Below are 12055 nucleotides of genomic sequence, written 5' to 3'. Positions count from 1 at the left end.
CGCTAACATGTGATGGCTCTTAAAATTGCCTAATATGCAGCATTCTCCTCCTAGTGCCCCAATTTGTGAGCTTTGGTAGATAGTAAAGTTTCCACGCCATGCAGATTTCGCAACATTTCTAAGCCACATTTCGGTATTATAACTAAATATTTATTTATTAGTTTGCTTAATGTAATAGTCTCCTATTTAATATTTATCCTCTTTTAGTACAGTATGTTTATCTTCGGCTGCCATCCAAGCTGCTTGACAGGCTTTAGTGCGCGTCGTGGTATAAGACACACCAGTCGCCACTATAGCCGAGAGTAAAACGCTGTATTGGAGGGGGTAGTGAATTTTCGTACGCAGCAGTTTTTGTGAAAAATAACAGCCAGAAAATGCTAAAATAGCGAATGAGAAATACGTATATTAGGGCTAGATCTAAATTATGCAATTAGGCGCCGTTTTACTTACTTAAACAAAATGACGCCAGACCGGTGAATAGAGCCCGTGTCATGCAATTGAGGTACGAGTCGAAACCGGGATGTTTATCGCGTTGCTGGTCTTTTAAACGTTTTACGTCATTCATGCTCAACAAGAATTGAATTTTAACAATTCCAATTTACTTTATATTTATGTAAATGAAACTTGTATGCGAACAATGGACACCAGCGTAATTAATTACAGCCACAGCTGATTCTTGAACAAAATGTCAAGAGTTGTTTATAATCGGAGCTGTCATTAGAACTGGCATGTTAAATCGAAAACTATTCCGACGATTACCGATTTAAAACTATGTTCACATATCAATATTATTATCTCAATCAAAGCTTGTTTTTTAATCACCCCGTTTACACAGGCAAATCTCAGATTATTAGCCGTCAAATTTGTTGTGCTTGTTATTCTCACATCTCAAGGAAAAGTTATGTTTCTTCTCTGTGCCACCGTGATCGCGTTTTTCTGCTATAATAAGCAATATAAATACATTTTAACTTAACATTTTATTAAAAATACCTTTACAAACCTCTTTTACTTGCTAGCGTACATTTTTGTTTATTTTTACATTTGGCATTTCTCCTCTTTTTCGCAAAAACAGTCGATAAAACTAGGATGGACACCGAAATGTTATCGGCTAAATCTGAGATTATTTTATAATTACAGATTAACAAGGGACGAATTTTATATGGCTGATCTCTTGTTATAATTACAGATTAGGGTTTTAAGCTTGAAAATGAGGATAATCTACTTATATGTGAACCTAGTATAATTGTAATGATTGACACCTTGCAAGAGACGCAAATATTCGCAACTATTCCCATTGCCGTTTTCCCTTGTTAAACTGCTATAAAATATGTTATTGCATTTATTTTTTTATACATATGTACATATATAGGGTTTGATTTCTAGACGTACCGTGGCGAAAATCTATATTCGCTAGTAACACCACCTTGTATAAATTCGCCTTGAGCTGATCTTTCAAGACCACCTTGTCTTTGGAGATTGTATACATACATATTAGGGAAGAAATACATTCAAGGCGCAGCGAAGCACGCCGGGTAATTGTTAGTATGTACAAGGTGGCGCTAAAGTAATCCTCCTATCAGAAAATGCTATAAATTTTGCGATTGGCCCCTAATGTCAGTTCTGTTTTGACATTTGTGTAGTAAACACATGCGAAATACACGTTAATAAACAATGTTACGCTACACTGCTCCAGAACGCGGAATATTGCTGACTATTTATTTGACTAATAATCGGTCGGTGACTTTGGCACAACATGAATTTCGTCGCAGATTTCCTGGCCGTCCAACGCCTACTGGTGAAACACTGCGACGTTTAGCCGCTCGCCTCGAAGAGACTGGCACAACACGAGATGCTGCCAGGCGTGGCAGACCCCGGAGTAGCCGTTCTGCAGAGAATATTGCTGCTGTAGCCGAGGATGTCATGGAAGCGCCGTCGACATCGACCAGACGACGTGCCACGCGAATTTTGGTACAAGATTTGAAGATGTTTCCGTACAAAGTCCAGACGGTGCATCAGCTGTTAGCTGCTGACCGCCAATCGCGTCTAACATACGCTCAAGCCATCCTTAATCACCACCAAGAGGAAGATGATTTTTCATCAAAAATAATCATGAGTGATGAGGCCCATTTCCATCTTAGCGGGTACGTAAATAAGCAAAATTTACGCTTCTGGGGCACTGAAAATCCTCGTGTAACCCACGAAGAGCCATTACACCCGCTCAAAGTCACTGTATGGTGTGCTGTTTTCGCTGGAGGAGTCATCGGACCTTTTTTCTTCGAAGACGTCGCGGGCCAAACGGTTACTGTGAATGGTGAGCGCTACAGAGCAATGATCAACGAGTTCTTTTTGCCGCAACTTGATGAATTGGGATTGGAAAACATGTGGTTCCAATAGGACGGTGCAACGGCACACACTGCACGTGCCACAACCGATATGCTGAAGGATGCATTTCCCGGGCGCCTAATCTCCCGTTTTGGCGATTTGCACTGGCCAGCAAGATCGCCTGATTTGACCGCTCCAGACTTCTTTTTGTGGTGCTTTTTGAAGTCGCGGGTTTATGTCAACAAGCCTCAGACTCTTGCAGCTCTTAAAGACAATATCCGTCAAGAATGTGAGGACCTATCGCCGGAAGTTTTGGCCAAAGTGATGGAAAATGCCATAAAAAGGGCTCAAATGGCAATCAACTGTGGCGGCGGCCATTTACATGACATCATATTCTCGACTTGATGTAAAAAAATTAAAAGACCAAATAAAAATAATCCACAAGAAGAATCAAAGTTTTTCATTTTTTTTTTAAATTACAGCCAAAAAACATCGCAAGGTTACTTTTGCGCCACCTTGTATATAAAATTCAAATTATTGCCGATCATAACTAGAATTGACACATCCGCTGCAGACATCCCAAGCATGGTCAAAGGCTAAAAAAATCAATATTTCAATCTTTGGAAGCGTACATATACATTTACTTACATATGAAATAGATTCCATGTTTATGGAGAAAACTTGGAGTTATTATAAAAAGTGGCGTGGCACCTCCCATATTAATGAATAGTCAATTATGTGTAGCCTGCTCCAGAGTTGGCGGAGCAAAATCCCTTTTTATTTATACTACAAATAATATTACACAGAATATCATATATACCCTGGTACTCAGCAATACCTAAAACGCTTATAAATATTCAGCTACATAAGTATTACATGTAAGAAAATTAGGGCAGAAATAAAACAGTACAAGATATTTTATTTATTTTGCATATTTTTATAGGAACGTGGGTAAAAAACCGCGGGTAAGCTAGTAGTATATGAAAATCAAAAGCGCCATTTAAAACTAATAAAGTACCTTATAAAAATGTCACGAAATTAAAAAAAAAACTTTATTTACTAATTTAATTATTTACTATGTATAACCGCGGTTATATGAACACAATAAAAAAAATCTTTATACATATATACAATATTTAATCCAATCAAATACATACATTTGGATGTGCATACCTATGTATGTACATACATACATATGTATATCTACGTCTTACATATTTTGCAACAATGACACTATACTTTACTCTGTAACCATTTTTTCCGCTTTTTTGCCAATGAAGTACTCCACAGCCACAGAACATAAACAGACGCAACTCGCCGTAATGAAGTAAAACGCGTACACAGTGTACTGCCCGCGCGTGTCCAAACCAAACCCAGAGTTTGTAACAACTGTTATCGTTAGAAATGTTTGAAATATTAGCGAGAAAAATGTATTAACACCAAACACTAATCCAAAACTTTCATCTATCAAATAACGTGCCACTTGGGAGCTGCTTGGGAGAAAAGAAAAATTATTCCGGCTTTCATCTTTACTTAATAATCAAAATATATGCATGCATGCATACCTCGCGACTGTAATGCTAAAAGCAAATAGCGCTCCAAAAAGTATATAGCCACCATAGGAAATATAAATATTTGATGTTCGGCAACAAAGCAAAATAGCACAACCCTCTAGCGCAGAAAAAACGGACAAAACCAACAAACTTTGCAGCGGTTTCAATCGTTCACCATGTATATAACCAGCTGCCAGAGCCATTAGAGCTCCTAGCGATGTGAGCACAGCATCCACGCCACCATTCCAAGAGATTTCCATATTGGGTTCAATTTCGATCCACAACACTTGCATGTAGGCTATGATTTGCAAGTAACCACACAGATTTACTGCATACCAAATACTCCACTGAACAACTCTTAAATTGCTGTAAGCATTGTAGACGTGCGACCAGAGCAACTTAAATGGTTCGGATGGCGTTGCGACGTTTTGATTGTTGCGACTGGTAATTGATTTTGTGTCCTGCACGTCTATTGCTGATGAACCCACAGACGGGCTTGGCTGCCCAGCAGCATCCAAGTCATTCTTACGGTGGAAATACAAACTCCTATCGACTTTGGGCAAGATGAACGCCCACAGTGTGGTAAAAATTTGCGCTGAAAAATGTGTGTGCATACTTACATAAGTATCTACATTTCGATGGTCCAGTGCAATGACGAAACAAATACAATTTAAAATAAAAAAAATAAAAACTGTTGCTACTGTTAAGTGGCTCATGTCCCTAATCCTTGTCGAATTCATGTCTTATCTTTAGTACTTACTTTAGCAATCCTTACTGCTTACTTTAATAAGGGATGGAAATGGATTAGACAAGGATTATAGACAAGAACCACTTAACAGTAGTAACAGTTTTCATTTTTTGAATTTTGAATTGTCTCGTTATTGCAGAGGACCATCGATATATGTATATCTATTTACTTATATAGCAATTGGTGGCAAAATGAACTTTTCAATGCCAGCGACGAGTAAAAATTAAGCTTTTTGGTTTAAGGTCTTTTGATCAGTTTTTGGCTATTTTGCTTTTATCTATTTACTTTTTATACTTTTTTTATAAAAGTCTAGCACATTACATAAGCAGCAACACATACATAAAGATTCAACAAACTTTAACAATTACACCCAAAATGTTTAAACTTTGTATTCAGATTTTTTAGACAAATTTTAAGTATGTTGTTTTATATCACATAAAATTTTAGTAGGTTAACGTGCAAATTACGCTAGGTAATCGCGTTAATTTTAATCTTTTTTTTTTTTGCTAACGGTGCTAGGCATTTTCTTTCATATAAAAGTAATTGTCGAGCATATTTTATATGGACGAAAATGTACAATTTGCTTTCAAAATTCATTTAAAAGCAATATTAACAAAAATATAACGATGGAAATGTATGTCACGCAACGCCACGTTACATGACGATTTACACTTGGGGTTGTAAAAGAAAATTGAAAACATTATTAAAAATCAACGCGATTTCCTAGCGTCTTGAAATTTGCACTTTAAGCTGAAAAATTTAATGGGCTCTAAAACTACATACCTAAAATTTATCTAGAAATTCTGAATAAAAAGTTGAAAATTTTTGGGTGTAATTGTTAATGTGTGTGGAATTTTTGTACGAAGTTTGAAATGTGGATTTATGTGGTGCTGGTTATGCAATATGTTAGACTTTTATAAAAAAAAAAATATAAACGTTAAATAAACAAAAGAAACATAGCCGAGACTGGTCAAGATACATAGGTAAATATTTGTAGATGTGAGCAAATTAGATATTTTTTAACCAGGTAGTTTTGGCAGGAATACATATCAAAGTGTCGTATATTTTGGCAATCTGTGCTTCGGACTTATTAATTTATAGACACAGTGAATGCAAGCAGAAAGATAAGTTATTTTTGCAACACAAAAATTTTTTAATACATACTTATTTCATTGATATTGAATTCCTATACAATTTTATTATTTTACTGGCGTAATGTATTTTTCGTACATTTTGTTCTTAATACACTGAGAGAGAGTTTAGCTACCTTAAATAAATATAGTTTCCTCAAAACATGATTTGGTTATAGTTACATTATTTGGTTATAATTACCAAATGATGTATTGAGAGCAATACTATATTTATCTGACTTTTTTCTGAGCGCAGATTGCAAACACAACTATTTCATTATTTTGCCACCAATTGTATGTACATATGTACGTGTATGTTTGTATAAAAAAGCATATCAGCATCTAACACTTATTATTAGGGCTCGGAATGTCGTGCAAAAGCATGTTTTTACCGGTCATCTTCAAATAGAAATGCTTATTTCGCACATTTTGAAAAAAATTCCCGTTTGTGCATATTTTTGCTTTTTTTTATTTACAACCATTTAAATTGTCTGCGATACCACTAGACCAGAAAACTACCTCATATTTTTCCAAATATTCATCTGAATATCTTCTCGGATAGCCAAGCGGCCATTGAGGCCTCTGTTGGAACTTAACTAATGCAGGACTGTCGTAGAGAGCTGGCCTATATCTCTGATCAATACAAAATTTCCCTAATATGGGTCCCGAGACATAGGACCATTTGCGGAAATGAGGAACTAGCAAGGTGCAGCTCAGCACTGAATGTGTGCCACGCAAAACTTACCGATATTTATCACTTGCGTGCAACTGCCTCTCTCTGTATGACGTACTGAAATTCATTAAAACCGCAAAACGGCTGTAGGTTGCACGAGTGTGGAATCAAAACGGCAAACTTGCCAATTGCTCGTCACCTGGGTGACAATCCACTTAAACCAACCAAACATTCATCTGAACCACTATGAAAGTGTCAATGTTTCTATTTACACAAGATTATAACTGCCTGCTTAATTATAAACAAATTTAACAGGGCTACAAACCGGTTTTGAACCGAATCGTCGCTATTTTCGGGGTTCGAACCGAACCACGAACCGAACAGTTTTTATTTGGAAATGCCAAAACCGAACCGAAAACCACCCCAGAAAATAGTTCGGTTCGATTCAAAATGAAATCCACTAGAGCATTTTCCTTGTCTTGTAATACACATCTTTGTCTGCAAAATTTCTTTTCTTTGTTAGCACCTACATACGTGAGTTGTAATTTCGCCCCTATAACATTTTGAGTGTCAATTCAAAATTCAGAGTAGTGCTGTTTTTGTCTATTCGCTAGGCTCACGACTGTCCAAACCTTAAAAGAGTTTATGAACATTTTTCTAATTTCCCCTTGATTGGGTTGATTTGAAGCGAACCGCAGTTCAGGGAGACTCATGAACCGGTTCTTCTCCCGGTACAAGTTTTTTCCAAGTGCTTCGAACCACTGAACCGAACGGCACCGATTTTTTGATTTACGTTTTATGTTTGTTTACTTATTTATAGCACATATTTTTGAATTTCAAGTGCATATTAAATACGCATATTTTAAATTGTTTAGTGCATGAGATTCCGAGCCCCATTTATTACATTGTAAGTCCTAACGCAAACGTTCTTCAAAAGTGTATCAATTCAAAACTAATCTTTTTTGATATACATATCTATACATACATACTTATGCATGTATTTTGCAAGAAAAATATTCACAGGTCATTTGTATGTATAGTAAATATACATATAGTATGTATGTAGTTCGTATAATTTGTTGTAAATGCCTCCTTCCCGTATGAGTTTAACGGAATTTCGAGCCAATACATTTTTGGGGAACGTGTACGGTATGTGCATATGTATGTATGTATGTATGTATGAAGTACTACTATCTATACTCACTGCCCAATGTTAGGTAAGTCAACGTTTTAGGGCTCATTAATTTCAAATTAAGAAGAAGCTGTGAGGAAAAACCAGCAACTACTTTGCCAAAAAACGCGGCGGCTCGTACGTAAGCGGTAACCTTTGGATAGTATTGTTTGTCTACTTTGGCGTAAATATAGGTGTAATAGGCAACATCAGTTGCTAAATAAAGACCATAAATAGCCTCGAGTATTTGGAGAGCAATTTTTGAACGGGTCCAGAGCAACATAGACGCCACGGCGGTGCCTGAAGCACCCATTAAGACAATTAAGGGCTTGTACCTGTAGGAAATACAAATTGGTTAGAGAAATTTTTTTTTTTAAAGAAATCAAGAATCGATAGATCCGAGCCATTAGCAACTTTTATACATTTGTATTAACAATGTATAACAATTACAATTAAAATTAGTCAACATAAAATTTTGTGTTATTAAAAGGTTTCAATTGGAAAACCGGGTGTTAAGTAATTGCTTTAATTTTGTTTAGATTGCATACGCAAAAATGGCTAGCAGCCTTTCGTTTATGTTGTGTAAGAGAATTTATGACGATAATTTTGAAATTTCCAACATCAACTAAACTAAACTATATATCTGGCAAAATAACAAAATATATTCTACATGACCCTACTATTCTTCATAGAAGTCCGTCAATTATACAAATACAAAAATTTATGAAAGCAAAATTTGTTATTTGCATATATTTTTTATCCAAAAATTTTCCGTTTATATTTTATAAAAATATGGCCTTTAGTTTAATAAAATCCACATAATTCTAAGTTTCAAAGTTAGTACAAAATTGAGAAAAACAATTCTGCTAGTGAAATTTTTACTTGCAAGAATTCGACGCTGGATCTTGTTACGCTCTCGTTTTGGCTTTCCCGTACGTTTTTTCGATTATTGAACGGTTTTCCAGTAAAAATTGCAAGTTCCAGTATAAGCTTGCAACAATCTTTTGATACTGAACAGACTTAATGGCTTTGTCTGGGTTAAAAAGAAAAAAAAAAACAAAAAAGTATTTTTCTAGTAGCGGTCGCCCCTCGGCAGACAATGGTAAACCACCGAGTGTATTTCTGCCATAAAATACAGCTTTTCCACAAAAAAATACAACCGCGGTTCGGAGTCGGCGTAAAACTCATGGTCCCTCCCTTTTGTGTGACGACATCAAGGCGCACGCCATAAATCGGAGGAGAAACTCGGCCAAACAGTAACAGCTTTTGCTGAAAGGTACTCTTATTTACCTCTGCGTAGCGCATATTTTCGAAAATGCCAAATTTTGAGTTGTGACTCTTTTGAAGACATGTGCGATATTTTTAATCGCCAATCTATTATTATTATTATTAATGGCTTTGCCCACTGATTATCAAATGTGGGTATCTCTGTAACCAGATTTCACAAAGCAACTTGTTTCAAATCGAATACTAACTACGCCCAGCTCCCATATAACGGTTTATTAGAAAAATGCAAAGCCTAATGAAGTTGTAATGCCACATTTCTCAGATGTAATATTAAGAGCGATCTTTTGTGCAAAAATCATATGTTTATAAAATTTTAGTAAATTTATTGTAAATGAGTTGCACACATTGGCTCTTATCGCATGAAGGCCTTGGAAATTTTTGAAATCGGAGAATAAAAATCCCCTCGGTTTTACCCCAGCCTAGACTTTTAACTAGTTTACTCTTTTACCGAGAGCCCAGTGTCTATCAATCGGAATCATTTTAGGTTATTTTGGTGGATTGGCTTCACTTGACACCAAATTTAAGTAATTTCTTTGAAATCGCACCAAGGCTGCTTTGCCGCACCCCGTTACATACATATCGTTAACTAACTATAGAAAGGCGTTTCAGCTCATTTTCTTTCAAAATTCAACTTTGTACAATACAATTTAAAATTAACTACTACATTAATAAATCAGTTTAAGAGTTTAATATTTGAAAAATTCCATATTTTGAAAACATTTCCAAAATAATAACTTTAGTTTCTATAAAGTTTTGTAGCTACTCTGTAAAGACATAAAAATGATAAGGCCTTTCTATATTAAGATAATAATATGTATGTATATATAAATATATATATATATAGGGTGATCCATCTAGCCCTTGATTTTTTAATTTTAAATAAAACACTTCAAACAGAACTGGAGTCGGAATCTTTATTATCACCCGAAGGAAGAATCTCTGACATTTATTTTTAAAAATAATTTTATACAAATGTCGTCCAGTTCTGTTTTAAGTTTTTTATTAAAAATTAAAAAATGCGTTGATTTTTAATAAATTTTTTTTTCGACGGATTTTGAGCTTTTAGGCATATAACAAGTGCAATTCATAAAATTTAGCGTTAATTTCTTTTTAATTTCTTTGCAAACGGTCTTGCGTGTTTTATTCTACACGAAATTTCCTTTTATATGATAAAAAGTGGAAAAAGCCGTCAGCAATGAAAAATCATTTAAAATCAACACAATTTTTTAGCTGCTTAAAACTTGCACTTGTTTTACTAGAAATGAAAAACCGATTTAATTGCGTACTTAAAATTTTTCTAAAAATTCAGATTAAAAAGTTCAAAACGTTAACGGAAATTTGTTGAATTTTTCTGAATTCTGTATAAAGTTTGAAAGTTTGGCTTTTGTGGTTTTAAAGCCTGAACCATATTTTTATAAAAAAAAAAAAAAAAAATATTTTACTTGAAAAACATTGCATATATTAAACAAAAAAACCGTTAGCTCACTTTTGATTATCAATCATTAAAAAAACGAAATGATAACAAAAACGACTTTAAATTCTTTTGATGAGGTTTTCCCCTTGAAGAAAAATAAATATCCTCTAAAAAAAAATATTAAATTTATTATATTAACAATTTAAACCAGGAAACTTTGGTTAAAGAGTCACTATTTTCTTGGTAAATCTGCTAAGCAAAGAACCACAATTAAAATATATCGTCATTTTCTACACAACATAAAATAGCGGCTGGTATTAATTTCAGCGTGTTTAACTGTAATTGTTTTGTGTTTTTTTTTTTTTTTTGGTTTCACAAAGCAATAAACAACAACGCGCAACTTACCTCAGAAAGTCTGTAATGAGGAAAATTATCACAATCGTTGAGAGGTAGGAGTAGGCTGCTACGGGAAAAACTTCGCGTCTCAGCTGGAAAATTATTATTATTATTGAATCATGCATATGTCGTACATTCGTTTTGAGATCTTTATTTAGTGTGTGTGTAAGCTTTTCGCTTTCGTTAATTTCATACCTCATCCATGGTAACATTCCGTTCACCATTCAGCAAAAACTCCGTCAGGTATGGCTCGGAGGGACGAATTTCGCGTGCAAACCCACAAATGCACAACAGGCAAGAAATTCTCAGCCAATCTTGCATTTTGTATTATTTTTTCTAAATTTGTTTTAAGTATATATGTACATATGTATGTATGTAAATCTATTGTGTTGCAATCCGTTCTGTAGATACAATACCAAAGCTGAGGGGCCGTCACCGATCACTGAGCCCATCGATATTGTGGCGCTATGAGTTGAGCGAGTGCCAGTGCGCCGATGGGCTGTTCAACCAAAAGGCGATATGTCAGCAGTTTGCGTCAACCGACGAATCTGAAGTGCCATAATTGTTTTAGCCGTTTGTAGATATTTATCATTACTTCACATGCATAAATATGTACATTAGACCGGTTCAAAAAAAAATTTTTTTTTCATCTTTTCATGGTATTAGTAGAGAAACGAGCTGCTTGCTCTACATGTCCACGGATATTTTTTCAAAGACTCCCCCCAATGTCTTAAATATCGGATTAGCGAATCGTATTTGAACGTCAAAACATTTTGATACAAATCTATTATCGTCTTAGAACTCAAAATGTGTATAATTGGAAGCTATTTCGGGCTATTTCGAAAAAATACCCAGGTTTCTAGGGGTAGTTTTTAGCCAGGAACTCAAATATGTTGATATTTTTACCTTACCAAGCAATCTAAATTAATAGTAGAATTTTCAAATTGTCCAATATTCTCAATACTATATACCATCCTATTCCATTTTCCCACCTTTTCAATGTTGTCAACGGAATTTCGTTATATATTTTTTTTTATATATAAATACGCCGCAGGAAAATTTTGCAAATTTTTTTTGAACGCACCGTTCGCTCGATTTCAATGAAGCATATACCGATTTAAAGTATATAACTTCCTCTAATCCAGAAAGCGCTGGTCAAAGCTCATCGCAAAAATATGAAAACAGGTTTTTTCTTAACAGCGGTCGCCCCTCGGCAGACAATAGCAAACCTCCGAGTGCATTTCTGCCATGAAAGACAGCTTCTCATAAAAATACAATCGCCGTTCGGAGTCGGCGTAAAACTGTAGGCCCCTCCTCTTTGTGTGACAATATCAAGGCGCACGCAACAAAACGGAGGAGAA

At 35.1% G+C, this 12055-nt stretch overlaps 3 protein-coding genes across 3 annotated transcripts in view; all 3 read right to left on the bottom strand.

Moving 5' to 3' along the window:
* The window catches only part of LOC118737037 (putative GTP-binding protein 6), a 16874-nt gene extending 16647 nt beyond the window's left edge, over positions 1-227 (bottom strand). Inside the window, exon 1 of the mRNA XM_036467294.1 lies at positions 211-227. The gene's annotated coding sequence lies outside the window, so the exon portion shown is untranslated. The remainder of the gene's footprint in view (positions 1-210) is intronic.
* LOC118737088 (transmembrane protein 141-like) lies at positions 7-700 on the bottom strand. Its single transcript, XM_036467363.1, has 2 exons — positions 451-700; positions 7-377 (listed from the first exon to the last, which is right to left on the bottom strand). Exons 1-2 carry the CDS (start codon positions 563-565, stop codon positions 187-189), a joined length of 306 nt encoding a protein of 101 aa, XP_036323256.1. The 5' UTR covers positions 566-700; the 3' UTR covers positions 7-186.
* A 2464-nt stretch (positions 701-3164) lies between these two features.
* Positions 3165-11269, bottom strand: LOC118750480 (thiamine transporter 1). The gene is made up of 5 exons (XM_036485195.1): positions 10890-11269; positions 10704-10786; positions 7631-7932; positions 3888-4470; positions 3165-3812 (listed from the first exon to the last, which is right to left on the bottom strand). Exons 1-5 carry the CDS (start codon positions 11013-11015, stop codon positions 3563-3565), a joined length of 1344 nt encoding a protein of 447 aa, XP_036341088.1. The 5' UTR covers positions 11016-11269; the 3' UTR covers positions 3165-3562.
* Positions 11270-12055: the final 786 nt, after the last annotated feature.

Source organism: Rhagoletis pomonella, unplaced genomic scaffold, assembly GCF_013731165.1.
Source record: "Rhagoletis pomonella isolate Grant_MI unplaced genomic scaffold, Rhpom_1.0 Rhpom_scaffold_00001, whole genome shotgun sequence".
Taxonomy (NCBI): Eukaryota; Metazoa; Arthropoda; class Insecta; order Diptera; family Tephritidae; genus Rhagoletis; species Rhagoletis pomonella.
This window is presented reverse-complemented; position numbering and strand designations above follow the sequence as displayed.